This window comes from Pezoporus wallicus, unplaced genomic scaffold (assembly GCF_028554395.1).
Source record: "Pezoporus wallicus isolate ANWC-B61680 ecotype Strahan unplaced genomic scaffold, APGP_CSIRO_Pwel_v1 contig_4238, whole genome shotgun sequence".
Classification (NCBI taxonomy): Eukaryota; Metazoa; Chordata; class Aves; order Psittaciformes; family Psittacidae; genus Pezoporus; species Pezoporus wallicus.
Window position 1 is genome coordinate 2,611,273 of NW_026637932.1, and position 25,824 is coordinate 2,637,096.

The window sequence follows — 25,824 nt, forward strand, 5'->3', positions numbered from 1 at the left end:
GCTACTCCTTTAGGCTTTCTTTTTAGCTCTGGAAGCTGGCACCACAAGTCATGCAGGTGTATCACTGAGCCAAGCAGAGTGCCCTGTTTTTCTGGTGTCTTATCTAGACTTAGAGCTGTTGATCAATTGATGTTATGCCAGGTGTTACAATGGGATAAAAATTAACTAACACAGTCACCCTCAAGGTGGGTGTCAACTTAGTGTATTTACAACTAAAATCTCAGTTTATTGTCCCCTTAATCAGTGAGGGGAAAAAGTAATGTGAGCTCTACCAGAACTGCTTTTTCCGCGATTGTCAGATGATTATACTTATTTTGAAAAAACCAAAACTTTAGTGATCAGTAACTTACCGTAGACTCAAAACTTTTCAAGATACTTTGCCTTTAATTTCATTTGCTAGTTTTAGTCTTTAAGTGTAGGAAATCACAGAAAATGTCTTGCATTCCCATGATATATTAGCTCACAACTGTCTTTTGCTCACAATTGAGGCTTTACATATAATTGTATAATTGTATAAATGTATTTACTTTCTACACAAAAAAATTATTTTGCATTCTCTGCAAAATGCAGTGCAAGGAAAGCAACCTGTGATTGCAGTTTCCTAATCAATGGTTGATGTGGTGTCAGAGCTCACTTCTGATTTGTGAAGAGCCCCTGTCATGGAGGCTGCTTCCCAGCATTGGCAAGTGAATTGCAAGGCCAGCAGAGGAGATGGGGTTGTTGGTGTTTTGGCCTGTGAAGCAGCAGTGGCACTTCTAGACTGAAAGATATTTTGTGTTTCTAGGATACCCAGATTGGACAGGAGGAAACGCTTTCTGTGTAGGTCTGATGCTACCCTAAGCAAGATCAGCTGTCTGATTGAAAGAACTCACTCTGATATTTGTTGCCTTGGAACTGATTACTACTTCTGTGGTTAACCACAGGAAAGTTAAGGCAGGCTGCCAAGAGGACACAGAGCCCACCACATGTATAGTCCCTTCATGTCCCTCAGACAGGCTGGGATGGGAGCAGGTTGACCTTTCCTGCTCTCCTTCCTGTGCCTGCCCACGTAAAACAGGGCACCTCTGTGGTTCCACTCATTGTTTTTGGAGCTGTTGCTGGCTGACTGTGTTTGCTGGTGGAGGGCCAACTCATTTTGGACAGGCTTGGCTTTGTATCCACTCTGGGAACATTGTTCCACATCAGCTTTTTTAGCAGTTAAGTTAAACCTGCAAAATCGACTCTCTTTGCAGTCCTAGACCTGTTTTATTGGTAGCTTCTCCCATCCTGCCCTTCCGTGTTTGTAGGTGCAGCTAGGTTGTGGTTGAAGCAATCCAATACAAAATATCTAATGTGGCTGAAAACATTGGCCGAGTTCTGCCTGTAACAGCTTGTAGCTTTGAAGCTGTAAGCTACTTGGGCTCTATTTATGAAGATCCATTGCTACAGTTGCTTCTAGATGTTAAATCTCAAAGTCTAATTGCTTTTGACAAAGCTGGAAAAAAATGTCTTAAATCTCTTGATTGCAAAATTAGATGCTGAAATATAAAGACTGAAGGAAAAAGATTCTTCAAAGACTGTGGTTAATGGCTTCCTGTGGGTGTTGCTCGGCCATGATTTGTGTGTTGTGTTGCAAGGACTGCCATGAGTTTGAAGGAGCAGAAGTGCATCTAAAAAGTGTAATTCTTTCTGGGTAGAGAACTAAATGTGTTTCAACCTGTAGCTTCTCGGTGCTTGCACAGTTTCCTTTGCATGTGCTCTTCATCAAGCAGTGCTGTGTTTTGACGTGTACTGTCTCACTGCAGCAAAGAGTCACAGTCACAACCAGTATTTGGAAACAGAAGGCAAATCAAATGCTGGTTTTCCCTGCCAGGTGCTGTTGACACATTTACAATTGGCTTCCCACTAGTGATCCTTCAGAGGCCCAAGAAGGATTTTGGGTCTTCCTGATGATACACGCTCTAAGTCAAGCTGATTGACCAGCTTCAACCTCACAGCATTCCTTACTGACATAAGAAAGGGTAGATAAAGGCCATGCCAGACATTTTTGGGCATACTTGTGTTATTTTCATTAGGCTTTTTTGTTCAGGTCTGCAGTTTTTACCTTTCTGACATTCATGGACTGAAGTAAGTTGACAACACCAATATTAAAGGAATATCCATGTATGTGCATAATAGCCTTGTAAAATGTAGTTGTCTATAAAGAGACATCCAAAGGTACCATTGTTCTGAAGGAGATTTAAAAAGCAGTTTTAGATCAGAATATTTTCTGGACCCCACTAGATCTTCTGCGTTGCTTTTACAGAAGAATAATGCATCTCATCTGCAGAAGACATCCGTTGTTTGCTGCTGCAAACTCCTTGCATTTCTCACGGTCCACTACTTTCAAAGCTGAGTTTCTCAAGGGCTGCCAAGTTCATACATGTGTTTACACCAGCTTCCACTTCTGCTGGTACTCTGGTTTGTCCCCTGGAAAAAAACTGCCAGCTGGTTTTAGTACATGTTTTAATAACAACCTCACTGCTGAAAGACCTGATTTCTCTCATTTCTTGCTGGAGCACCGAGCTGCTTTGCAGGGACTTGGAAGCAGCAAAGGCCAAAGTAAAGGCATGTTTTCACTTGGGCTGTGTTTTGTCAGGTACCAAACACATAAAATGTGGTGCTTGTGGTTGTTAGTCTAAACTGCACAGAAACACATAGCAGAGACCTATGTGGGAATGTCCACATGAATGGGAAGACATGTAATTTCAGGAGCTTATCGGTTAATTTTTGTCCCTTCTTAGTTTTTAATAAATGACACTACTTTCTTCTTTTTTAACCCATTTTTAGTCACATTAGTAAAAAATAGGTGGTGCTATATTCCAAGAGGAGAAGGGATAGCAGAGATGTGCTTTAGATGGGTGAAATGCAAGGTCTCATCCCCTTGAAGACTGAGTGTGCCTTTTCTAGGTGTTCTGATAAATCTGAAGATGCAGCCCTTCCTTTTATTTATTTTAACAAACTATTTTCTATAAATGGAACAACAGCTACTGTTCTAAAGGCAAACCAAAACCGGTTTGAGCCCTGTATTGGTCATCTGCATTGTTGGAAATAGCCACAGGTGCATGTTTGGAGATAACCTGACCGTGCTTGTGGAGGTCTGTTAGTTGACATCCTGCAGAGACAGTCTTGTTGAGGTTTTCTCTGTCCAAGCCCAACATCTTACCTCAGTTTGGTGATACTCTGCCCCCGAACTGGTGAGGTTAATGGATACCCTTTCTGTGGTACAGGATGACTTTTTTTTTTCCTGTCTCCTCTTGTCCATGAGATGCTTAGTGTCTGTCCACTCCCAATAAATATAGCCATATGTATATGTGTATATATATATATATACACACACACGTGTTTTTATTTGGAGAATGTGGCACTTAAGATCAGTGCCTCAACTTGACTCAGTCTTACCTTCTGTTGTTTTACATGGGTATATTATGAGTGATCGCGGAAGTTTTGGATTTGGTCACTGTCCTTAATTACTGTGAGTGTCTGCAGTACAGAGATAAGTAACTTTGTACCTGCTTGTTAAATGGTGCTGAGACTTTAAGGTATAGAAGGATAGCAGTAAAAGTACGTGGAGCAGGGGGATGAGGTGCTATTTTATAGAACAGATTTATATGAAGAACATCTGGGTAAAACACAACTCGGATGTGGTGTCTCATCAGACACACCGACCAGAGGACAGGTGATTTTCTTAAATGAGGCTTTCCTCTCATTGGTGACTATAGAGTTTGATAATTCTGACTTGGCCTGTCAGTTTTTACAGTAGGCACTTTTCTTCTTCAGTGATGGCAACTTCATATGGGAGGAGGGAGAGGATTAATTCAGAAGATTTCAGCTCGCTGTGCTGGGAGGGACCAAACTCAAGGAAACCTCTGATCTATATACACAACTGCTGCATTTTTTATAAATATATGTAAATGTCCTATTGTAATATTTGATCCTGGAAATAAACTGTTTTAAGTAGCTTTCGTAATCTCTTGGGTTTTGGATGCCATAGCCTCTGTTGAGCCTCTGGGAAGCTTAAGATTTTCCTATCCTGGCTGTAGCAACTTCTGTTGGCATTGACTCTTTTTACAAAGTAAGTAGCAGAAGCTGCAGCTCAACTGAAGAGGTCCAAATGTGTTTTATTATAGGTAGTAGCTCCACATTTGCCCAGCCAGCAAGGACGGGGCTTGCCTGAATTTGAGTTCACAGTATGGTGTCTGATAAATACAACCAAGTAACTGACTTCAACATAAAGCATCTGGTTTCTGCTGCAAATGGATTGTTGATTACAGCAAGCTGCTTGCTTAGCCAAGAAAGCTTCAGCCCATTCCAGAGTGAGACAATGTTGAAGTGAGACAGACTTTGGTACTTGGATGAGAAAATTACCTTTATGAAAATGAACTATAAAAGGCAGGGCTAGGATTTTTCTGTCCTTACCAATGGAAGAGCAGAGAAAATGTGGGTATCTATTCTGAGCTGACAATGTCCTCTTGGTACAGGTGTTGTCAACATGGAGCTTCTTATGCCACTGTCTTTTTGGCTCCTTGGGAAGTTTCTGTAATGACCTCAAATGAAATGCCAATGAGCAGAGTCCCTTCTGGACAAGTACTTAGCAGTACAGTGGGAATACAAAAGCTCATGAAACTAATGTCAGCCACTGCAAACAGAGTCTTGCAGTGTTCGATCTCTCCAAGAAGTTATGGAATAGGCTGACTGACTGTGCCAGCAGTCATGATAAAACCGGCAACCAGTGTTCCTCGTGACTCACTTCCAGCATGTGTTGGAGAGGATGGCAAATGTGCTTGGCTTGGCTGCTGACCACAAATCCTTGAACACAGCTCTTCAGCCAATTCCTTATCCACTGTGTGGTCCATCTGCCAAGTCCATGCCTCTTTATTTTGGGGACAAGGATGTCGTGCAGGACAGTGCCAAATGTCTTGCACAAGTCCAGGTAGATGCTGTCAGTCGCTCTTCCCTTACCCGCCAAATATCTTTGCTCTCATCTCAGGTATTAACTCAGGTGAAATTTGTAAGGAAGATAAAGCAAATGCCATATTGTCTAGCAGCATCATGTTGGTATTTCATCAGTCTGTGTTCTGTCCACAGACTGTGCTGGGCTTGTCTAAAGGGATCACTGTTGGCAGCAAAAGTGCCCACATCTGAGTCTGGTGAAGTTTTACCTAGCTAGTGGCAGAAATAGTTTTGCAGCTGCTACTGAGAGGGGTGGAAGAGACCGCTGTATCATGGTGAGCATCCTCTGGACAGGACTGAGGTGGAGGTCGGTTTGGCACCGAATGGTTTGATCTTTGCTGATTCAGACTCAGCTCAGCTTCTTTGATTCTCCTTGAAGCCAAATTACTCTTGAAACCCAACCTGCTGTGTTATTTCCACAGCCCCAGAGGAGTTCAGGGAAGCAAAGAGCAGTGGTTACAAAAATCTCACTGACTTCAAAGTCCAGAAAGAGCTACTGCCACATGTGACCTGCAAACCATGGGCCAGAGAGGCATAGTCCTTGATGTGTGATGGGGTAAAGCAACATGAAACAACTAGAATGAAAGCAGCCAGCATCTCTTCAGCTGCAATCCAGCGTCAAGAGGAGTTAGCAGGAGGACCTTGCCAAGCCAGAATTGTTTTGCATGAGACCCCGTTTGGCAGCACTGTGGCTGGATGACTTGGCACTACATTAATTGCCCATAATTGCTGTGCTGACATAATTAAGTTCTCATGCAAGAGAGGCACGCAACTGCTCACAGCGCTTGGTAAGCGGTGCAGGGCTAAAAGTAGCTTTTTATGATCATCATTGCTATTACAGACTTGGGCTGGGGTGGGTGTAAGGGGAAGATCAGTAGCTTGGGGAAAAGATTGACTCTGATGGGTCATGCTGAATGGCACGGGGTTTTCTGTGGGAGATGATTGACCAGATCATGTGTGTAGCGACGTAGGAAGCTCAGATTGGTGTGACGTAGAAAAGGGGCACAAGATGAGGTTGCAACACATCTTCCAGCAGAGTGAAAAATGCTTCCTTTCTAAATACAAGAAGAGAAGAAGGAAAAATGGATTATTCTCGGCAGTCTGCTGCCCTGCATATTTTGCCTTTGCTGCTGCCTGCATTTTAGAGACCACTTAGTCTTATCTAAGAATAAAACGGGGATTTACATGCTTGTGCAAACTCTGATTCTTCTTTCAGAGGAACTATCATTATTCAGACAATCCCCTCCTCTCAGCTTATTTTTCTAGAAAAAAGGAACTGGCTAATGTAACCCAGCCTCACCATTCATTCATCTTTTCCCACACGGCCCTCGAGGGCTCCAACTCCATTTCTCCATTTTTTCCAACCAAGAGTGGCCTGCTGTGCTTGGAGCAGGTTTTGTGTTCTTGACAGACCTGTACTCATTGATCTGAAATCAGGAAAAGCCACTTTGAAACATGTTGGCAAATGCTACTCTCATGCGTTACCCTGGGTAGAGCAAGTTGGGCTCTACACCAAAAGGTAGCACTCTGGTGGCTTTTTTTATTTACTATATGGAAGCAAGATTGTATCAGGGCTGTAAAATAGCTGCACTTACTCTTCATCTGTGGCTGTTGTGCCTCAGGTCCTCATGAACACGTGAGGAATATGAACCTTCTCCCAACGCTTCTTTAAGATTCTTCCTTTTGCCTGCACAGCCCATGAGCAATTTTCCTTTTGCTTGTGCTGCCTGCAACTCCTTTGCCAGAAAAAATGCCCCATTTTGGCTGGTTTTTGTACTACAGCTTCTCTGACTCTTCAGACATGGAGATCACATTCTTCCAGTCCAGTCTTGGAGCTGCTACTGTCAGACATTCTTTATGGGGGAAGATGAGGAGCTTCCCCATTGCACACTGACCGCCAGCCGTGGGCACCTCAGAAAGGACTTAGAAGTGCTGCTGTCTGATGACTTGCAGTAATTAGGATCCAGAAATAAGCTTTCCCTCAATGTTGTCACCGAGAGCATGAGATATATATGTAATGGGGGTATGCTCAACATCTGGAGGAAAAGCAGGGCCTTTACAAAGAAGCAAAGGGCAGGACACAAGAACCAGCTGAGACAAAAAAATATTTATTTAGAAGCTATTATTAAAATACTAGTGTGTAAAAACAAGAGAAAACCCTAAGTTGTTAAACATCCATGCACAAAGCTCTTGCACAACAAGAGAAATAAGGTGAAATGTGATGGAAGAGGTGCTTTGTAGAGGATGTGGACTCATGGTGACAAAATGATAGCATTTGGAGTGGGCTGCAGAGAGGAAAATGATCTCCATCCATGGTTCTTGCAGGTCATTCCAGGAGGAACAGTGTTTGATACTCGGGCAGTGTTCAAGGCGTTTAGGGCAGACATGGTAGAAGCCTTAAGTTTGAAGCTGTGCGAGTTTTGGTTGGCTTCTGGCAGTGGAAGGGGGCAAAACTGAATGGATGGGTCAGCTGCAACGCCGGCAGAGGCTGGCTCCCTGCACAGGACAGTCATTCTTTCCTTAGAGCTGCTGCCTGTGTGGGAGATGAGAAGACCGTGACTGGTGTGGTGGGTGGACCTTGGGGCGGAGGAGGACACTGGGACATCCATAAATAGTCACCCACAGATGATGCCTCCAGGACAGGGCTCATCAAGCGGTGGATGCTGCTGGTTCCACCACTTCCAGGTAAGGTCCTCCTTGCTTTGCTTGAATCCCGTTGCTTTTGGCTATGGAGACATGCTGGCAGGAAGGGGCTTGATTTCAAGTGTCCCAACAAGAGACTGTTCAGCTGCATTTTTGCTTTACTTCCCCTTAGAGAGGGGTTTGTCTGTCTGTATTTGTTGAGGTAGAAGAAAGCAGCTTAATGCAAACTCCCTTCTGGTGCAAGGGGTGCGTTATGAGGGACAGCAAGCCATGGAGAGCTTTCTGGGGGAAGACCTCCTGCTTTCCTAGGGAAAGCCAGTGATGGGCAAGGAGAATTCTTGGGGAGGTTAAGGGGAGACCTGCAGAAGACCATAGGAGCCTCTTGCTGATGAGAGCAGCCCATGCTGTGAGCTCAAGAGCTTTTCTGGAACCTTCTACATTGGAAGTTTCTCCAAAGTAGGGAGGCGGGACTCAGCACTGGATGCTCAGGGGGCTGCAAGTTGGACCATAGTGAGGGCAAGAGGCCCAATATTCATTATAACCAAGGCAGGGAGGATAGAAAGCAGGGAGGAGGTGAAGCTCCAGGATGAGCGGAGCTGGTGGTCCACCTTGGGCTTCTTGGTTTGTGTTCTTTCTATGAAGCAGGGTCTTGTGGCCCTGTTCCTCCATGATCAGCTCTTCCTGGACCCCAGCAGCTGGCCGGGGCTGCTGTGGCAGGTCTCTGGCAGGTTGCAGCAAGGCAAAGCCCCACAGTGCTGGTGTTCCCCAGCCTCTCAGGCCATGCAGGGGCTGGACATGCAGCCTGAACTGCTCCCCCCTGACACTGATGCTGCTCTGCAGGAGGGGAGCTGAGGCAGCTCTTCCATATGGCGCCTGTTCACTTCCACTTCTGCAAAGCCAGAGCAAGCCTGAAATAGCTGCATTAGCCAGCTCGGCTTAGAGAGCTTGTGCAAGACAAGCTGCAAGCCACTGGGAAAGGGGAAGGTGCATGAAACCCATGTGAAGCAAAAATGCACACAGGGCAGAAGAAACCTGGGGAGCCAGGAAAGAGAAAAACCAGGTTGTTTTCAGTGATCCCAGAGCAGCTGATGGACATCCCCCAGGTGGTGTTGCAGGTACAGGAGAGAGAGAGGTGATTTTTGACAAGGTATCACCAGGAGATGGAAGGGCACTTTCCAGGTGAACTGGAACAGTGGAGCTGGGTGGCTGCCTGAGGACAGGTGATGCCCTTTGCTTAGTTAACTTTAGTTGGTGTCAGCATGTTCAGATCTACAGTAGGACTAGTGTGGGATGGAGTTGCTGTTGGATTTGATTGCAGACTGATGTGCTTTCACAAGTCCTCGCCCAAGGATTTTGTCTGTTGCCTGGCTCCCTCCTGGTTGTTGTAAGCTGTCTAAGTCAAACCAAGCTGGGGTGGTTGGTCTCTGTGGAGCCTTCTCCAGGCTGAACAGCCCCAGTCCTCTCAGCCTGTCTCCATAGCAGAGGTGCTCCAGCCCTCTGAATGCAACCCATTCCTCTCCTCCTCCCTATCCCCATGCAGGGTGGCCATGTGCATAGGGACATGCAGCCGGATCGTGGGTCCCTGCCTGCTGGTGCTGGGCATGCTCTCCGTGGCAGCCAACATGCTCCTGCTCTTCCCTGGAGGGGCATCGAAGTACCTGGTGGAGGGGCACATCAGCAAACATGCCAAGGCCATGCCGGGTGTCTGGGGAGGCGGCATCATCGTGAGTACAGGAGCTTGCACCGAGTCCTTCCTCGTGTCTGTGGAGCAGGGACAAAGGCATGGAGCTGGTGGCTTCCCTTTATCCCCCAGCCACGTTTTCCTTCCTGCAGGTGCTGCTGGCAGGGACCCACATCACGGCGGTGGGGTGGCGATGTGCCGGCTGCTCCGACTGCGGCACCCGTCGCAATGTAAGGCAGCACTGGGACCTCCAGAGCGTGGTGGGGTGTGGAGGCTGGCCCCAGTGTGGGTGGCAGCTCTGCCATAGTGGGACATGGCATGGATCCTCCTCTCCCATGGCCCCATGGTGGGATGTGGTAGATGGCCCCTCTCCAAAGGGAGTTTGTGGCAAGGGGCCCCTCTCCCATGGACCTGGGGTGAGATCCTGCATGGTGCTACCTCCTCAGAGGACAGAGTTTCCTGTTCATGCTATCATAGGCTCCACATGGCAGCTCCCTGCCCTGTTCCCTGCTTCTGCCCAGCTTAAACAACTCAGTGACTACTTCATCCTCAGCCTCAGATCCTCAGGCCTGGAGCCCCTTGGGGTGAAGGGAAGGAGAGTTGTGCCCCCTTGCCAAACTCCACCGATAACGTGAAGCTGCATTTGGAGCCCACCTGACTTTCAGTGTGTTGTGTCCCTGGTTGCTGTCTACAGGCTTTCATCTCGGCTGTGCTCTCCAAGCTGGCCCTGCTGGGTGCTGCTGCCTGTTTCATCTTCTCTGGGGTGGGTTTGACCAATGGACCCTTCTGCTTCTACAATGCCTCCGAGCATGGCCACAGGCATGGCACCATCTGGGGTTACCCCTTCCTGGACACTGGCAGCCAGGAGCCTGATGCCAGGTGAGGCAGTGCAGCTGAGTGGAGGTGATGCCTCGTCAGCTTATTGCTAATGAGGCTGGTGTTACTTTGGTGGGTGGGTTTGCTAGAGGTGATTGCAGCCCTGAGGGGAAGGACTTGGGGTGTTGGTTGATACGATTTGACAAGAAACCAACCGTGTCCTGGGCTGCATCACAAGGAGTGTGGCCAGCAGGTCGAGGGAGGGGATTCTCCACTTCTACTCTGCTCTTGTGAGACCCCCCTGCAGTCCTGTGTCCAGATCTGGGGCCCCCAACACAAGAGGGACGTGGAGCTGCTGGAGACAGTCCAGAGGAGGCCACAAAGATGCTCCAAGGGCTGGAGCAGCTCTGCTATGGAGACAGGCTGAGAGAGCTGGGCTTGTTCAGCCTGGAGAAGAGAAGGGTCCAGGGAGACCCTGGAGCAGCTTCCAGTCCCTAAAGGGGCCTACAGGAAATCTGGAGAGGGACTTTTGACAAGGGCCTGCAGTGACAGGACAAGGGGGAATGGCTTTGGGCTGAGAGAGGGGAGATTTAGGTTAGATACTAGGGAGAAATTCTTCCCTGTGCCAGCGCCTCAGCTCCTTCACTGAGTGGTGAGGCACTGGCACAGGTTGCCCAGAGAAGCTGTGGCTGCCCCATCCCTGGCAGTGTTCAAGGCCAGGGTGGACGGAGCTTGGAGCAACCTGGTCTAGTGGAAGGTGTCCTTGCCTGTGGCAGGGGGTTGGAACTGGATGAGCTTTAAGGTCCTTTCCAATTCAAACAATTCTATGATTGCAAGATCCCTATAGCTCAAGAAGTCCTCACTGTTCATGGCTTTCTACATTGTGCTTCCTATCCTCATCACCCTGCTGATCTTGCTCATCCCTGGGATGAAGGATAGAACATACCTCCACAGCAGAAAGTGATGTAATTCCTGACCTGCCGCAGGGCAGGTTCTTACATCTCCTCCTCTCCCCGTCACTCAGGACAGAGAACTACCTATATGATCGTCGCACCTGGAGCACCTGCCTGGAGCCAGAGGGTATCGTGGCCTGGAATGTTGTCTTCTTCTCCATCCTGCTGCTCATCAGTGCTGCTGAGATGGTACTGGCATCCTTCCAGATCCTCAACGGTTGCCTTGGCTGCCTCTGTGGCTTTTGTGATGGGAAGAAGAGTCCCCCATGAGGAACAGACACCCCACCCTGCATGAGGTTGGCATGCAAAGGGCTGCCTCTGTGCAGAGCCCTCTGCCTGCACGATACCCCTTCCTCCTCCCTGGGGGTGCTGATGGGGCTGGCAGCCATGTGGGGGTGTAAACCAGCCCAGTGAGGTGAGGACCTGGCCCCTGGCGTTCTGGCAGGAGCCCAATGGCTTCCCCAGCTGCTCATCATCAGCCTCCACTCACCTCAGTGCAAAACGGGACACGGTAGTGTTTGTAGTGGTAAGAGCTGGAGCATTAACTCATCTCCATTAATCAGTCTGTATTTAGGTGAAGGAGACACAAATAGCTGAGCCAGGCTCTGGCTGGGGCTGGGAACTCGGATGGAGTTGTGCTGTGGGAGGCAGTGGTGTAATTGAGGTGTAGCCCAAAGTTCACCCATACACGCGCGTGCACACACACACACACACGCAGCAAATGAAAGGAGCAGCTTTTTATCCCCACTGGCTCATGACCCATCACTGCACCTCCCACGGGTGTCACCAGCTTCAGCATCCCCTCCGTTCGCCCTTGTCCCCTAAACCTTTACAGGGACACAGACCTGAACCTGCCTGTGCTGGGACGACAGTGGCCCCAAAACTGATGAGGTTCAGAAGAAAGTAGCAATGATCAACCTAGTTTAAAGAAGCCAAGCAGTGAGCCAGGTGAAACAGTAAATGGGGGATTGTCGTGGCTTATCAGAAGGTAAAAGGCGGAGAACTTGCTGGTGGAGATAAGGGCAGTTTAATAATTGAAATAAAAGGATAATAATGCCAAGTAATAACTAATTGTAGTGAAAAGGAAAATATCAAAGAGAAAGAAATAAAACCCAAGAAAGACAAGGAACGCAAATGAAAACAGTTGCTCACCACCAGCCATATGGAATGGGATATCCCTTGGGTCAGTTATGGTCAGGTGTCCTGCCTGTGTCCCCTCCCAACATCTTGCGCACCCCCAGACTGCTCACTGGTGGGGTGAGCTGAGGAGCAGGTCTGTGTAAGCACTGCTCAGCAATAACAACATCCCTGTGTTATCAATGGAAAGGAGCCCAGGACTGGGCTGGTGGCAGGAGCCTCCATGCCCAACCAACTACAGTAATTAAAACCAGTAATAAAACCCAGCTAAACCCCAGTTTGAGGATGGTAACACATGCCTTCTGTGTGATGCAGCCATGATGGCTGAAGGCAGGAATCCTGTGAGCATCCCAGTGTGCTGGTCTCTAGGTTGGTGCCCTGGGGATGGTGCTGAGGGACTCGGAGGAGCCGACCTTGGGGGGCACTAAGAGACAAGACAGCTCCTTCTCCCCTGCTTCCTGCAGTGTGGGGAGCTGCTGTCCCGCTGGGAACCAGTGGCTGTCAGGGGGATGTTCTGGAGCACATCATGCAGTGTGAACATGCTGAAGGAGATCTGCTCATAGGGCGACCGTGTCCCGTTCTCATAGAGGCAGGCGAAGGCAATGGCTGGGCCACCAGCGATGGGGGCCTCGTTGTAGGGCAGCTCCATGTAAGCCAGGTCTGAGTAAGCACTTGGGCCCTCGTAGATGACCCATGGCTCAGTCCAGCTCTCCACATCCCTGGGGAAGGTGCTCAGGTGAACCCCCATGTTGACCCGTGACATGGAGCTGGTGGGGTGGGAGTAGAGGATCCATGTGGGTGCTTGGAAGAAGCCAGTGGGGCTGGGGGTCACCACGGGGTCCCTTTGGACCAAGGTGTTGCCATGAACATGGCCGTGATGCCCTGGGATAGGACAGCCCTCCTTAGGCTCAGCTGGCTCCTGATGGCTGCTGGTGGCCACTGCAGACAGCTCATCACCTGCAGCCCGCCCAGCAGGCAGGTACCGAAACCCTGGGAGTATCCCAGGGAGTATCCCAGGGAGTGTTTGGGAAGCTGAGCCCCGGACGGGCATCACGGGGTCCCGAGGGGTGGCAGGGGCATAGACAAAAGGTGCAGGGAAGCCGACAACGCTGCCGTGACAGCCATGGGGGGGCTCCACCAGCCGCTGCACCAGCTGCCCCCCGTGGAAGACAGCCCCATCGTCTGTGCTGAGTGCTTGGACCCTGAAGCCCAGGGGGCTGCGGGCGTTGCAGTAGAGGACGTTGGAGCCATCCTCCTCATCCACCGAGACCAGCTGGCACTCGCCTGTTTGCAGGTTGGGGATGAACTCCCCAAAGCGCCAGCCTTGGCCGTGGTCATCGCTGTAGAAGGCGAAGGAGTGAGGGGTGGTCTTGCAGAGCTGTCCGAAGCACTCCTTGCAGTCGATGTGGTAGCTGTAGGCAGGCACCAGCAGCCGGCCTGACCGCAGCTGGATCCCGTGCCCAGGGCCCAGTGCGAACGTTGCCCAGTCTAGGGAGAGGAGATGGGATGTGGTTGAAGGGTGCTCCTGCCATGCCCAGTGTGGAAAGTTCACCGTAGCATCCCTCCCAGCCTAGCTAAGCAAGGTGGTGGGGTGGGAGGCATCAGAGCTCTCTTTGTCCTGCTCGTAGCTACTGGGCCTCTCCATCTTTTCCTCCATGCAAATGAGACAGGTGCTCCCTCCATCTCAGCCCCCCTCTGCTTGAGATCCTTTTCCACCCCACCTCTTTGATGCCTGCGGGCTTCCTACTCTGAGGCCACTTCCAGCCACACAATGGATGCATCCAGGAGACCAAAACCCCCCATGATTGCCCTTATGTTCTCCCCTCTTCATGCCCCACTCCAGTGCACTACCTTTGATGGCCCCACCAATGACCTGCTGTGTCAGGTCCGTGGCTTTGCTCCAGCTCAGTCCCTGGTCAGTGCTGGTGACGCAGCAGAGGCGGGTGACGTTTTGGCCAGTGACAATCTGGTAGGCTTCGGGTGTCCTGCCCAGCACCGTGATGAAGAAAAGGAAGAGGGTGCCGGTGAACTCATCATAGAGCGGGCAGGGGTTCATTGAGCGGTGGTGCTGCAGCGTAGCCGTCTCCAGCACACGCATGTCTTCCCACTGCTCGAGGGGGAGGAGGAGAGCATGGAGAGGGATGAGGACCACTCCACTTCACCCAGCCCAGTCTCCCCTCCCCATTGTGGCTGCCTCCAGGAGCTCAGCCATGCGAGGCACAAGCAACGGAGGACAGCCGCCTGTGCCCTCTGCAACCCCAGGGCATCCCTCATCCCACCTCCACGTAGCTGCCATAGATGGAGCCACGGCGCAGCACCAGCAGGTTGGCGTGGGCATCGTCCGCGCTCAGCCGCTCCTCCGCGAACGCCAGCAGCTTGGCCACGCAGGGCAGGTAGAGCAAGGCGGGCACACGGTACGTGACACCGTTGGACTCCTTCTCAAAGAGCACGGTGCGGGCGGGGAAGTGCCGGGAGCCCATGGCATCTGCAGCACAAAGATGTGGCCCGACCACAGCGGGTTGATGAAGGCGGGACACCAGCTGCTAGGCACAGCTGTGGTTGTGGCTGGGACTGGATTGCCCTTGGAGGGGGTTAGGGTTTTAACTTGAGGAAAACTCGGTGGTTTGGGGAACCCCCTGAGAGCATGGGCTGGAGGGCTGGTGGCTACAGGCAAGGTTGGGGTTGAGAGAGCTGAACGTGTGCTGCTGCGGTGGCAAATCACCGCTGTTCAAAGGGGGCACAGGATTTTGAGTAGCACTGAAGAGGCTGACCTGGGCTACCCCAAAACAAAACAAAATAGATCTTCAAGGTCATCCATCCCTGGCAGTGTTCAAGGCCAGGCTGGATGGGGCTTGGAGCAACCTGGTCTAATGGAAGGTGTCCCTGAGTGTGGCAGGGGGTTGGAGCTGGGTGAGATTTAAGGTCCCTTCCAACCCAAACCATTCTGTGGTTCTATGCTGACAGCAGGAGCGCCACCACAGTCAGCTGTCCCAAAGTTACATGTCCCTGCGTGCCCCAGGTTACCACCACGGGAGGAGATAGATGGGCATCCCCCTCCAGGGCGAAGCCGGAGCAGCTGAGGGTGACTTTCACCTGTGATTTAATTAGGAACTACAGCCAATCAAACACCTCACATTAAAAGCGAAGGCACTCACCGGGTCCTGCTCAGCTGCGGATCCCCTCTGTCCCAGACACACCACAGGGTAACACCAGCTCCGGCAGCAGGCAGCTTTCTGCGGAGCCTGTTGCCTTGCTGCTTTGCTCCCCCCTTCCCAGCCCGCAGGGTCCCCCCAGCGATGGGTCACAGGGCTCCCACAGTGGCTTGGAAAAACCCCTGAGTCAGCAGTGGCAGTCGCTCATGCAGCACCCGCCGCACAAAGGCACCGTTATGGACCCTGGGCAGAGCTGGAGCCCCGAAGCTGCCAAACCACCTTGGCTGGAGCCCCCGGGGGATGCAGAGGGGGCCATGGGGGGTGTTTGCAGTTCCCAGCAGCACAGCAGTGCGCTCACAGCCCAGAAACCAACCGTGCCCTGGGCTGCAACACCAGGAGCCTGACCAGCAGGTCGAGGGAGGTGATCCCGCCCCTCTGCTCTGCTCTGTTGAGGCCCCCCCGCAGTCCTGTGCCCAGCTCTGTGGCCCCAACACAAGAGGGATCTGGAGCTGCTTGAGTGAGTCCAGAAGAGGCCACAAAGATGCTCTGAGGGCTGGAGCACCTCTGCTATGGAGCCAGGCTGAGAGAGATGGGCTTGTTCAGCCTGGAGAAGGGAAGGCTCCAGGGAGACCTTAGAGCAGCTTCCAGTGCCTAAAGGGGCCAACAGGAAATCTGGAGAGGAACTTTCTACAAGGGCCTGCAGTGACAGGACAAGGGGGAATGGCTTTGGGCTGACAGAAGGGAGATTTAGCTTAGACATTAGGCAGAAATTCTTCCCTGTGAGGGTGCTGAGGTGCTGGCACAGGTTGCCCAGAGAAGCTGTGGCTGCCCATCCCTGGCAGTGTTCAAGGCCAGGTTGGACGGGCCTTGGAGCAACCTGGTCTAGTGTAGGGTGTCCCTGCGCATGGCAGGGGGCTGGAACTGGATGAGCTTTAAGGTCCCTTCCAAACCAAACCATTTCATGATTCAATGATTTTCCCCCTCCCACAGGCTGGGAGAGGCTGGAGCTCCCTGCCCAGGTCCTGGAACCCATGTTCACCATGGGCCACCACAGCTGTGAGCTCCCCAGCCTGTGGGCTGGAGGGTCCCAGCCTTCCCAGGACTCCCACCACAGGTCAGCTGTTAAGCAATTATTTCTATGCTTATATTCCACCACAGGCATCAGCTCAGCCAAAGTGGCTTAACAACATGCACATGGCAGTCATGGGTCAGAGGCTTCAAGGTAAAACCCAGACTCAGGCTGCAGAATTGGCCAGGACAGGCCCTCAGGGATTGCCCAGGCTGAACGCATGCAGCGGCCGTCTCCTCCACCCCAGGTAGTTATAAATGCCTGGTTAATTTAATCTCAGGTTGCTGGAGCAGAAAACCAAGAAAGTGCTGCTCTGCTTGTGCACATGGCTTGAGAGGAACACAGGTTGCACTGCAGGCAGTTAACCCTTGCCTCGGCTGGCTCCCTCGACTACCTCCAGGGTTGAAACACAGCCAAGAGAAATCCCTGCTCTGCTTCTCAAACCACTCTCTCCGACAGCATCTCTCCCTGCAGCGAAGCTGCAAGCCAAGGGATCCTGGATCATCATCCCCCTCTTGCCATCCAGGTCCCAGTACTGCAACAGCACTGGGAAGGCCTGTCAGAAGGGCAGCACCAAGCCCAGTGGCTTTGGCGTCATGGCCATTAATGATTGCCAGTGGTGCTGTATTTCAAAGCTCAGCCAGCATCTCCTCCTGCTCACACTGGTCAGGGCAGCTGCAGGACCTGGATGGTGTAACTGCTGTGCCTACAGCTATGTCTCCCTCCATCCCACTCCTCATCAGTGCTGGAGAGTGGTGGGGGCAATGGGGAATCCCTTTGTCAGCAACGAAGCCTCTGCTGATCAAGGGCCTCAGGGATGCTGAGCCCAAGGGACCGTCCATGCCCAGGGACTGGGGACCCTTGTCCAAGGGAGCGGGGTGAAACCCCGAATGTTGCTCCCAGGGGAGCACCAAGCTGTCTCAGGTGGTGCAGAGGCCCCACACACCCCATGACACACATGAAAAACGATGTCTCATGTGCTGGTGGGGAAAGGCTGAAAGGCAGCACACCCAGCTTTGGGCATGATGCTTGTGACTCTCATCCAAAGAGCAGCACTGGCATCGCATGGTGGTTTGATGTCACTGAGCATGGATGCTGGACAGGACACCCAGTATCTCCTCTACTCCTCTGAGCACTGCATCCCTCATCACTCTCTCCTCCTCGTTTCCCTCCCCATCCCCTTTTTTCCCCTAAATGCCCCAAACCAGGTCTTGCTCTAGTGAGCTGTGACCAGTCTGCATGAAATGGCAGCTATTAAACAAAGTCAAATGCAAACAAAATGATTAAGTGATTAATGATTAAGAGGCAGGAATGTCTAAGCCAGCTGAAAGCCCGCCCGGCATGCAGCAGCAGCAGGCTGTCCCCCTGCCTGGCAACAGGCATCATGCAGGATCTGGACAATGCAGAGCCTTGGGCTCAACATCCCCAAAAAGGGACCCACCACCAGTTTGGTGGCCCTGAACAAAGCCCTCTCCTGCCTCTCTCTTGTGCAAGAGCCTTGTGGACCAGTCATGTGCCAGACATGGGGTGACGCGAAGGGGTGGGAAACTGCAGTGGGTTGTCACATGCCCTAGTTGGGAGTTGGGGGCTGCATCTTCTCCTGGAAAGTGGTCCACAGCAAGGGCAAGCCTAACTGCTTCCTCTTCTTGTGCGGGTGTTGGGCAGCGTAAAGATAGGATGTGTACTGGAGCTCTGGCATTACCATTTTCTGGCAGGTTCTCAGTGTCCTGTTGTCTAAGTCTTGTTTGAGGTTATACCCAAGGATATTTGCATCCCCTGACTGGAAAGGCAGGAGAGCTTTGTTCTTGATGTGATCCTTCCCCACTGCCTCCTGGTCTGAGAGACAGGTCTCCATGAGCTCCTTCTGTCTCATTCGCAGGCGACTCACCTCCTTCTCCAGCTCCTCAAGGCCTATAGTCTCCTCAATTCTCCTCCAGAAGCTCTGGTTGAAGTGCAGGTAGAGCTTCCAGTCTAGTGAGCACCATGCTTTTATCTGCTCCTCGCTTTCTGGAGTCAAGGTCTGGACAGTGTCCTGGCTTCTGGAATTGAGCTTAAAGTAAACCACATCATCCAGATCCCAGCACAAAGTGTGCTTCAAGAGGATCATGGACTCATCAAAGTATTCTGCTATCAAGATCAGGTGGAAGTTCTGTTCAATCTCCTTCAAGACTGCCTGAATGTACTTTTTGTTGTCCTCTGCATTGTTGTCATAGCCAAAGTCAAACCACATGATATTCCTGGCATAGATGTTTCGCTTGTAATCCGCTGGATAGTAATACTTCATGGGTGACGCCAGGTATTCATTCACGTCCTTGGAGATCCTGAAGGCAGGGACAGTGTCCTTGTAGTAGATGTAGGAAGACTCCAGCAGAGGAATGGGGTTCCTCAGGATGGAGAAGTAGAAAGTGTTTGCTGCCATCACCTTTTGCACCTGTTTGCCGGGAGGAAGAAGAGAGGCTGTTAGTATCACAGTATCACAGTATGTTAGAGATTGGAAGGGACCTCAAAAGATCATCTAGTCCAATCCCCCTGCCGGAGCAGGAACACCTAGATAGTGTTACACAGGAATGTGTCCAGGCGGGTTTTGAATGTCTCCAGGGAAGGAGACTCCACGACCTCCCTGGGCAGCCTGTTCCAGTGTTCCGTCACCCTCACTGAGAAGAAGTTTCTTCTCAAGTTTAAGTGGAACCTCTTGTGTTCCAGTTTGTACCCATTACCCCTCGTCCTATCATTGTTTGCCACTGAGTAGAGCCTGGCTCCATCCTCGTGACACTCCCCCTTTATATATTTATAGACACTGATAAGGTCACCCCTCAGTCTCCTCTTCTCCAAATTATAGAGACCCAGCTCCCTCAGTCTTTCCTCATAAGGGAGATGCTCCACTCCCTTAATCATCTTTGTTGCCCTGCGCTGGACTCTCTCCAGCAGCTCCCTGTCCTTCTTGAACTGAGGGGCCCAGAACTGGACACAATATTCCAGATGGGGTCTCACCAGGGCAGAGTAGAGGGGAAGGAGGACCTCTCTCGACCTACTAACCACCGCCCTTCTAATACACCCCAGGATGCCATTGGCCTTCTTGGCCGCAAGGGCACAGTGGTGGCTCATGGTCATCCTGTCGTCCACTAGGACCCCCAGGTCCCTCTCCCCTACACTGCTCTCTAACAGGTCGTTTCCCAACCTATACTGGAACCTGGGGTTGCTCCTGCCCAGATGCAAGACTCTATACTTTCCCTTGTTATATTTCATCAAGTTATTCCCTGCCCAACTCTCCAGCCTGTCCAGGTCTCGCTGGATGGCAGCACAGCCTTCTGGCGTGTCAGCCACTCCTCCCAGCTTAGTGTCATCAGCAAACTTGCTGATAGTTCACTCAATTCCCTCATCTAAATCATTGATGAATATATTAAATAATACTGGTCCCAGTACTGACCCTTGAGGCACTCCACTAGTTACAGGCCTCCAATTAGACTCAGCCCCATAGACTACAACTCTCTGGCTTCTCTCCTTCAGCCAGTTCACAGTCCACCTCACTACCTGATCATCCAGTCCACACTTCCTCAATTTAGCTGTGAGGATGCTGGGGGAGACTGTGTCAAATGCTTTGCTGAAGTCAAGGTAGACTACATCCACCACTCTGCCATCATCCATCCACCATGTTATTTCCTTATAAAAGGCTAAGAGATTGGTCAAGCATGATTTCCCCTTGGTGAACCCATGTTGACTGCCCCTCATAACCCTCTTATCCTTGATATGCCTTAAGATGGCACCAAGGATAAGGTGTTCCATCACAGGGATGGAGGTGAGGCTGACTGGTCTATAGTTGCCCGGGTCCTCCTTCTTGCCCTTTTTGAAGACTGGAGTGACATTTGCTTTCCTCCAGTCCTCAGGCACCTCTCCCGTTTCCCAAGACTTGGTAAAGATGATGGAGAGTGGTCTAGCAATGACTTCCGCCTGTTAGTCTGGAGGCCCTGCTTGTTGAACTGGGTTTCTCCGCAGGTGCTGTGGCCCTTCCTTACCTCGGAGGGGTTAAACCGCAGGTGGTTGCACATGATGTTATAGTTTCGTCCTATGGCTTGGAATTCCTCCACAAAGTGGGCCAGGAAGGTGTTTGGGTAGCCCAGGTGGACAAGCTGGTCAGCTGGCAGCGCGACGGTGAGGTTGTACCTCTCTGCGAACCTGAACATGATGTTCAGGACGGTGCTGCTGGCTGTCTTGTGGGTTTTGAGGAACATGACATTAGTCTTGGCACGGCAAGGCATGAAAGGGATCAGCAGTTCCTCGTGGACCTTTGAGATTCTGCAGGAAGGCAACAGGTAGGGAAAACAGCCCCTGCAGTGCCATACCCCATCTCTGGGACATGACATAGCCAAGCCTGAGCAGGTTCTTCTGATACCAAACCTGCATCTGGGGCAAGGCACCCACCTAAATAAGCCCCATCCCTCAGGCATAGATATCAGACTGTTTTCTGCTTCTCCAGCTTCCCACCCGAAAGCTTCAGCTTGATCCCCTTTTCTTTTTCCATATGGCTGATTTTGCCCCAGAAAGCTGCACTCTGACTAATTTCATCCCTTGCCACCCAAATGTGGATCTAGGACATAACTTTGGGCCACTGCCCTTACATTATTAGCCTAAAACCCATGTGTTAAAATCAAGTGCCACCGGTCAGACCCTTTCTGCCCTGTGCAGATGAAGTCACACAACCTTGCTTCCACTTCACTTACGTGTAGTCTTTATTCTTCATACGGAAGAATCCCGACAGGAAGATCAGTCCCAGGCAAAGGCTGATAACGACGAGACATTTGGTATGCCTGGAGAGAAAGGAGAGTTTCAATGGATTTTTATGTGATAGTGCCTCCTGAGTGTGAGCCACCCAGTGCCACTGATTGAGCTTGGGAATGTTCATCATGGGGAGCACAATTTTATACCTCCTTTTGCTCCCTCAGCTGTGTGAGCAGCTCTGCATTAGAGGCAGGACAGTGAGAAATTGCTCTTTCACCATCACTCTTCAAGTTTTGGCCTTTGGCAAGACACAGGCTACTACAGGCAGAGCCTGAGCGCTTCCAACAGCTTCCGGCTCTGCCCTGCTGCCTTTTATTTTGCCTTTCTTTTAGCTCTCTGTGGCTCCAGATCTCATTCACTGTTGAAACTTCTCGGTTATTCACTAGAAAATTCCAAAATGCAGCAGATCTGGCTTGGGCTTTTGGGTGTTTTGAGAAGATGTACTCCCATTTATAGCATGGGATGGTCAAACTCATGGCTCCCGCTCTCCCAAGGAAGTGAGGAAGGCTCCAAGCCTGCCCAGTCCAAGGGTCAATAGGGGCACACGGCTTGCTGCAGGCTGGACCTGGTGGTCCTTTCTACTGTCCTTCTGGCTAAGGATCCTCACACATGGTCCTGCTGCACAGAGCGGTGGCTTCCATATCCCACAGCTTGTACAATGTGAAAGACACTGAATCGCTCCTCGTGTTGGCCTGACATGGATGTAACCACCAGTTTCACGGGACATGGTCTACAGCCTCCCATGCACTTTTCATGGTACCTGGCCATGGAAAACTAGAGAGAGGATTGGAGCAAAGCCCATCAGAACAAAGAGCTGCACATAAACCCACAGCCATCATAACAAGCTGCACCAGCTGCAACTGGGGGGCCACAAGCCAAAGGTGCACACAGTGGAAGCATGGAGCCAGGCAACGATGCTGTAACACTATGATGGCACTGCAGAAAAGTGTTCATATATTCATCCCAAGTGGGCTGTCCCTTCCAGAGCCCTGACCCATGGGATTCCTCCAAGTAGGTCCTTGAAGAGGCCAAAGTTTACCTTCCTGAAGTCCAGGGTCGCAAACCTACTTACTGTCCTGCTTCTTCCATGCAATATCCTGAACACCACCATCTCCCAAACTCTCAACTTATTCTTATAGAATCATATGATCACAGAATCAACTAGGCTGGAAAAGATCATCAAGTCCAGCCATTATCCCAGGACTGCCAAGGCCACCACTAAACCATGGCACTGAGGGCCTCATCTATACGTTTTTCGAACACTTCCAGGGACGGTGATTCCACCATTCCCTGAGCAGCCTGTTCCAATGCCTGAGCATCATTTTGGTAAAGAAGTTTTTCCTAATATCCAATCTAAACCTCCCCTGATGCAGCTTGAGGCTGTGTTTCCTCTTGTCCTATCACTTGTTACTTGGGAAAAGAGACTGACCCCACCTCGCTACAGTCTCCTTTCAGGTAGCTGTAGAAAGCGATAAGGTCCTCCCTGAGCCTTCCCTTCTCCAGACTAAACGCCCCAGGTCCCTCAGCTGTTCCCATCACACTTGTGCTCCAGGTCCTGCACCAGCTCCATTGCCCTTCCCTGGACCTGCTCCACCCCTAGGCAGAGCTCGACACATTCCGGTTGCTGTCTCTCACAAAGAGCAATTCCACCACCTCACCTTGCTGGCCTGCCTTTCCTAATAAGTACATATCCACCCGTGACTGCACTCCAGGCATGTGAGCTATCCCACCATGTCTCTGTGACTGCAATAAGAGCATGGCCCTGTGACTGCGCACAGATCTCTAATTCTTCCTGTTTATATCCCACACTGCATGTGCTCGTGACAGGCACTTCAGAGAGGTAACCACAAATGCAGCTTCCCCAGAGGGGTACAGGAGGATCCACTATAGCCACGCACTCCCCTGAGGTGGCTGCGCTTCTGGTTCTCACCTTGGGAGGCAGCTAAGGAACATCTGTCACTGATGGGAGGGCTTCTTGTCCCAGGGTGGCAAACAACACTACCCTGTAGCATTGTGCTTGTTCCCCTGCCTGGGGATGTATGGGTGGATACCTGCCTTCCAGCTCAGGGAGTGCTCAGGGAATGGGGAAAGAGGGGGGACTGCAGCCACCTTCACCCCACTGCCCCCAGCAAAGACCAGTGGAAGTGTTCAGGAGAAGGGCCAAGGGCTGGGATCAAGGTGACCCCCAGGAAGGAGTGCAGGTAAGTGGGTCCTGGAGGGAGATGAGAGGAGGGGGCTGCAGGTACATAGGTACTGGTTGGTGCACCCATGCAGCCGGTCCTGTCCCCATCACCCCTGGGGCTCAGCCACCCACCGCTGCACCCACAAGAGCCTGTTGCTGGTTTCAGTGTGTCCTGCAAACCTGCAGAAGAGGTTCCACCACCCGCTCTGCACCCACTGCCCTGGCACAGCTCTGCGAGAGCCAGCACTGCTCTTAAACACTGTTCCGTTAGTGCCACATACACACACCTTTGTCATAAGATTACAAGTCTCTGACTAAGCCACCTCTACATCTGTTTGTTGGGCCAACAGACACCCTATTCAGGATGGCTGAAACAGCCCCCATCCTTCAATGCCCTCCAGAAAAGACACGTCCCACTTGTCTGAGAGCTATTGTACTGCTTTCACAGGCACAAACTGAAGGTGAACCAGAGAAGTACCTGGCATTACAGAAAACAGAACTGATCTTTCACAGTTACAGCCACAAGCAGAGGGATTTCATAACCACCAGCCTGCCGATAGGAACACAGAGGACATGATGCATGGGATCATGGCTGTAGTGATTTCTTCCTTCCTCACACAACAGCGACATAGCATTTCACCATGGGTGCATGAAGTCTGGCACAGCCCGGAGTCGCCGGCTACGGTCAGAGCCAGCATCTACTTTTTTGGCACATTCATACAGTCTTTTGCAAAGCAAAGGTGAAGAGAGAAAGACACAACTCAAACACTGCACAAAAGCCACCCAAGCACGGAAGACACGCAACAGCCTGGGAGACCTTTGGGGAAGCACTTGGGAGCCAATTGCCAAGACACAGAATTTTTCCTAGAAGCCAAAATCCTTGGGGAGCTGTCAGCAGGGGTGTGCCAGAGGTTCAACTCCCCTTCCCAACCCATGTCATCTCGCAGCCGGGAAGAAAACATGGAAAACCACCTCCCGGGTCACACTTGGAGGTGCTGCTACGGATGCTTTAAGGCTTGGGACAACCTTCTGGTTCATTTGGCTTAAGCTGAAAATAACAGTTCTGTGTGTTGACCCAATAAGGTTCTTTCAAATTAAAAGACTTGGAATACAGGAAGGAAAGAATCACAGCAAAATTAACCTCCACCCTGGAGCAAACTGTAACTAACTCTATAGGTTATTAATAACTCTCAGGGATTACCCGGACCAGACCTTTCTACCTTAATTCTGCACCCACAGTGTTCCCGTCCCCCTTCCCTTACCTTGAAGTGCACCCAGGGCTTTTCATGCTGCCTCACTGCAGCGAGCTGGAGAATACCTCCTTTGTGAATTGACTGCACTACTCCTTTTGTCTACAGGCTCCTGGGCTCTTAGTGGACACGGCTCTATTTCTAGCATCCCATAGCTGCTATAAATGGCTGGGATAGGTGAGGACAAAGGGAGTGGCTAGGTGTTCCCGGGGGTGGGAGGAAGTTAATTAGTAAGCCATGGAAAGCTCTGCTATGGTGCCACATTAACACAGGTAGAAAGAGCTGCCTCAGGAGATGGGGTGTGCAACGGTCTTGCAGGGAAGTAAGGATTTAGCAGGAACACCTCAGTGTGGACCCCCTTCTCTCCTGGCTATGGGGGGAAGGCATGGGGGACTCGATCCTGGCATGCTGCTGCTGGCAAGGGGCAGGAGGAGGGCATCATCAGCCCCTTTGTCACCCTGCACACCATCACATCACTTGTTCAGTGCCCCTTCGCTGCCCACAGCCACACTCCTTGGTGCCTTGGTAGTGCTGCTGCGCCTTTCCTCCACTTCTTGCTCGGTGGTTTAGGACTGTAATGCTCTGCCAGCCACATTTGGCAACAAGAAATTAGGAAGAGCAGAACAGGAGCGGTGTTCACCTACTGGAAATTCCCCTCAAAACATTTAGGCTTCAAATTCTTTCCCAGTAAAAATGTAATTATTGTAGCTGGAGGTTACAAGCTTAAAGACTTTCCTGAGTCTAGGCCATGCGAGAGAGAGCTCCTGCCCCTAAAGACGTGTTGTTTTACGGCTTGCTTATAAAGTGACTTTGTGGTGTTACTAACATCACAACTTGCATTACACAGGAATCCGAGATTCCACCAAGGCTCCTGCAGGTCTCAAGATGGGGTAATCTCCCTACTCCACATGCCAGGAATGACGTTCAATGCTCTCCTCGTTTGGTAAACAAACAGTTCACCCACATTTCCCAGCCTGGAGCAAGGGGTTAAGCTGTTGCTTTTGGTCTTTTATGGCCATGCCACTTCCCATGCACCTCCTGACATGGCCCTCTTTCCCTCCCCACCCGTGGTGCTCACCTTTCTAAACCTTGTATGCTGGTGCCCCAACCTGCCACACCAAGAGCCAAGCCCTCAGCATTCTGGTACCTTTCACCTATGCTGCTACTTCTTCAGCATGCCCACATACACAGCAT

General features: G+C 51.1%; 3 protein-coding genes across 5 annotated transcripts; 1 reads left to right on the forward strand and 2 right to left on the reverse strand.

Moving 5' to 3' along the window:
* The first annotated feature begins 9,088 nt into the window (after positions 1–9,088).
* TM4SF19 (transmembrane 4 L six family member 19) lies at positions 9,089–11,473 on the forward strand. The gene is made up of 4 exons (XM_057408439.1): positions 9,089–9,338; positions 9,448–9,525; positions 9,990–10,174; positions 11,136–11,473. Exons 1-4 carry the CDS (start codon positions 9,162–9,164, stop codon positions 11,332–11,334), a joined length of 639 nt encoding a protein of 212 aa, XP_057264422.1. The 5' UTR covers positions 9,089–9,161; the 3' UTR covers positions 11,335–11,473.
* A 958-nt stretch (positions 11,474–12,431) lies between these two features.
* NEU4 (neuraminidase 4) lies at positions 12,432–21,227 on the reverse strand. Of its 2 annotated transcripts, none has more exons than XM_057408379.1 (4): positions 21,141–21,227; positions 14,481–14,686; positions 14,053–14,308; positions 12,432–13,689 (listed from the first exon to the last, which is right to left on the reverse strand). In XM_057408379.1, the coding sequence occupies exons 2-4, from the start codon at positions 14,679–14,681 to the stop codon at positions 12,626–12,628; spliced, it is 1,521 nt and encodes a 506-aa protein (XP_057264362.1). In that variant the 5' UTR covers positions 14,682–14,686; positions 21,141–21,227; the 3' UTR covers positions 12,432–12,625. The 2 variants fall into 2 exon arrangements, with proteins under 2 accessions (XP_057264362.1, XP_057264361.1); XM_057408378.1 differs by lacking the exon at positions 21,141–21,227 and adding an exon at positions 15,357–15,647.
* On the reverse strand, positions 17,893–24,837 carry GAL3ST2 (galactose-3-O-sulfotransferase 2). Of its 2 annotated transcripts, XM_057408381.1 has the most exons (4): positions 24,643–24,837; positions 21,141–21,227; positions 20,436–20,715; positions 17,894–18,853 (listed from the first exon to the last, which is right to left on the reverse strand). In XM_057408381.1, the coding sequence occupies exons 1-4, from the start codon at positions 24,666–24,668 to the stop codon at positions 17,993–17,995; spliced, it is 1,254 nt and encodes a 417-aa protein (XP_057264364.1). In that variant the 5' UTR covers positions 24,669–24,837; the 3' UTR covers positions 17,894–17,992. The 2 variants fall into 2 exon arrangements, with proteins under 2 accessions (XP_057264363.1, XP_057264364.1); XM_057408380.1 differs by lacking the exon at positions 24,643–24,837 and having other exon boundaries at positions 17,893–18,853; positions 21,141–21,325.
* Between the last annotated feature and the right edge of the window lie 987 nt (positions 24,838–25,824).

What these genes read in the sequence shown, in the direction of transcription:
- GAL3ST2 (XM_057408380.1), bottom strand. Translation starts at nt 21,325, where the DNA reads ATGATGAACATTCCCAAGCTCAATCAGTGGCACTGGGTGGCTCACACT. An exon ending in ATGAAGAATAAAGACTACAC is followed by an intron (nt 20,716 to 21,140) that starts GTAAGTGAAGTG and finishes GCCTTCCTGCAG; the next exon opens with AATCTCAAAGGTCCACGAGG. An exon ending in TGCGGTTTAACCCCTCCGAG is followed by an intron (nt 18,854 to 20,435) that starts GTAAGGAAGGGC and finishes CCCGGCAAACAG; the next exon opens with GTGCAAAAGGTGATGGCAGC.
- TM4SF19 (XM_057408439.1), top strand. Translation starts at nt 9,162, where the DNA reads ATGTGCATAGGGACATGCAGCCGGATCGTGGGTCCCTGCCTGCTGGTG. An exon ending in TCTGGGGAGGCGGCATCATC is followed by an intron (nt 9,339 to 9,447) that starts GTGAGTACAGGA and finishes TCCTTCCTGCAG; the next exon opens with GTGCTGCTGGCAGGGACCCA. An exon ending in ACTGCGGCACCCGTCGCAAT is followed by an intron (nt 9,526 to 9,989) that starts GTAAGGCAGCAC and finishes TGCTGTCTACAG; the next exon opens with GCTTTCATCTCGGCTGTGCT.
- NEU4 (XM_057408379.1), bottom strand. Translation starts at nt 14,681, where the DNA reads ATGGGCTCCCGGCACTTCCCCGCCCGCACCGTGCTCTTTGAGAAGGAG. An exon ending in TCTATGGCAGCTACGTGGAG is followed by an intron (nt 14,309 to 14,480) that starts GTGGGATGAGGG and finishes CCCCTCGAGCAG; the next exon opens with TGGGAAGACATGCGTGTGCT. An exon ending in CATTGGTGGGGCCATCAAAG is followed by an intron (nt 13,690 to 14,052) that starts GTAGTGCACTGG and finishes TCCTCTCCCTAG; the next exon opens with ACTGGGCAACGTTCGCACTG.